This window comes from Hipposideros armiger, unplaced genomic scaffold (assembly GCF_001890085.2).
Source record: "Hipposideros armiger isolate ML-2016 unplaced genomic scaffold, ASM189008v1 scaffold_481, whole genome shotgun sequence".
NCBI lineage: Eukaryota > Metazoa > Chordata > Mammalia > Chiroptera > Hipposideridae > Hipposideros > Hipposideros armiger.
In genome coordinates, this window is record NW_017731831.1 from 4,190 (window position 1) to 5,986 (window position 1,797).

At 35.9% G+C, this 1,797-nt stretch overlaps 1 protein-coding gene across 1 annotated transcript in view; it reads right to left on the reverse strand.

Moving 5' to 3' along the window:
• Positions 1 to 1,797, reverse strand: part of PRIMPOL (primase and DNA directed polymerase) — a 42,261-nt gene that overhangs the window by 3,961 nt on the left and 36,503 nt on the right. The window contains exon 9 of the mRNA XM_019666936.1: positions 212 to 400. Within this exon, the coding sequence (XP_019522481.1) occupies positions 212 to 400 (189 nt within the window). The remainder of the gene's footprint in view (positions 1 to 211; positions 401 to 1,797) is intronic.

The following is a 1,797-nucleotide window of genomic DNA, read 5'->3' on the forward strand; positions in this document are numbered from 1 at the left end:
CTAAGAGTCTAAGGGCACCATGAACTGAGAACATTGGGAACCTCTGGACCAATGGTATTTGCTAGGCAGAGATCCCTTACCTCTAGAATGGTCTCTGCAAGATGTTTCTGATTCCTGCATGTGGTAAATAAACCTAGATTCTGTGGATGTACGAGGCATGGTTACACATGCTGTGTAATGACATGAGCATAAAATGCAGAAGCTTCCTAACCTCAATGCTCCCTGCTGTGTGCGGCGGCTGCTCACTTCTGCCCAACTTTCAACTGGAGTCAGAAGAACATCCAGTGCAGGAAGCACCTGGGGAGTCAGGCAGATGTCCCAGGCCTCGGTCTGCTTCACGTGTGCTTTTGATTCCTTGTATCTTTTAGCAAAGCTTGACACTGGTAAGAATCTCGGATTCCTGAGGGTGGTTTGACAATCCAGTCCTCAAATTCACTAGTGATCAGGGACATTCAGATGAAACTACAACTTCATTTTATACCCACTAGATTAGCAAACCCAAGTTTTAAATCTAACAATACTAAAGTGTTGGTGAGAATATGGGGTAGAAAATCTGAAAACGTTGCTGGTGGGAGTATAAATTAGCATGACCATTTTAGAAAATTATTATCTAGTAAAATTCTGTACTTTCAGAAACTCTTACATATGTGCAACTGGGCAATATGTACAAGAATATTTGTAGCTTCATTGTTCATAATAGCAATCCAAATGTCCATAATAAGCTGGCATATTTATATTAATATGGCAGACTATATAATAATGAAAAAATAATCAAGTGCTACATGCTGCAATAGGGATGAACCTAACAAATACAATGTTGACCAAAAAGCAAGTCAAAGGATGCAATTTACATAAGATTGAAAAATGTAAAATGAAATAATATATTGTTTGGAGATACAAATATGTATGGGAAAAAAACATTTTAAAAAGCAAGGGAAAGATTTAACACAAAATCCAGAATAACTATTATCTCTGAGGTCCAGAGAAGAGGAAGAAATGGGGGTTGGGCCCACAAGGTGCTCCTGAGGTTTGGTCAAGTTTTGTTTCTTCCAGTGGGTGGCAGATACAAGTGGTCATTTTAGTATTAGTCTTTAAAGTGTACATGTACATGATATATACACTTGTATGTATGATATATTGCACAATTAAGAAAAAGAATAAATTACGGATACATAACACAACTTGGCGATTCTTCAGAAAGTAATATATAGAAAGCGACAATTTCAAACAGTTAAAGTATGGTCTTCATATGATAATGATTTTCTGGTAAACTTATATGCATAGAAAAATAGACGAGATACACCAAAATCATAACCATAGTTATCATTGGTTCTCGGGCTATGGGTAATGTTTTCTTTGTGTTTTTCTATGTTACACTGTTGTGTATTGAGCATGTAGTTTTTGAAGTTGTTTTTTTTTAACTGAATTAATCTACATATATAAGTATAGCACTGAATCATTCTACCCAACATGTTTTCTAGCTTTCCAGCAAAAGCTTCATATTCATTTTTTCGTGTCTGGCACACGTGCTGTATAAGCTTGATATACAGACGTCTCAGCTTTGGCGTTAAACACAACAAAATTTCTCAGATAACTGTTAACTACTTGGTTTCTATTTTATCCCTAGTCTAACCATATCCTTATATTATTTAATATTCTGTTTCTGGTTTTTCTTCATCCTTTACTAACCTCTCCTTTTGTCAGGAACATTTTAAAGAAAACTAAAACAGGACCTGGAATACACAAGCAGCACTCAATAAATATTGGTTCCCTTCTATACCATTCTTAGTCTTGAAC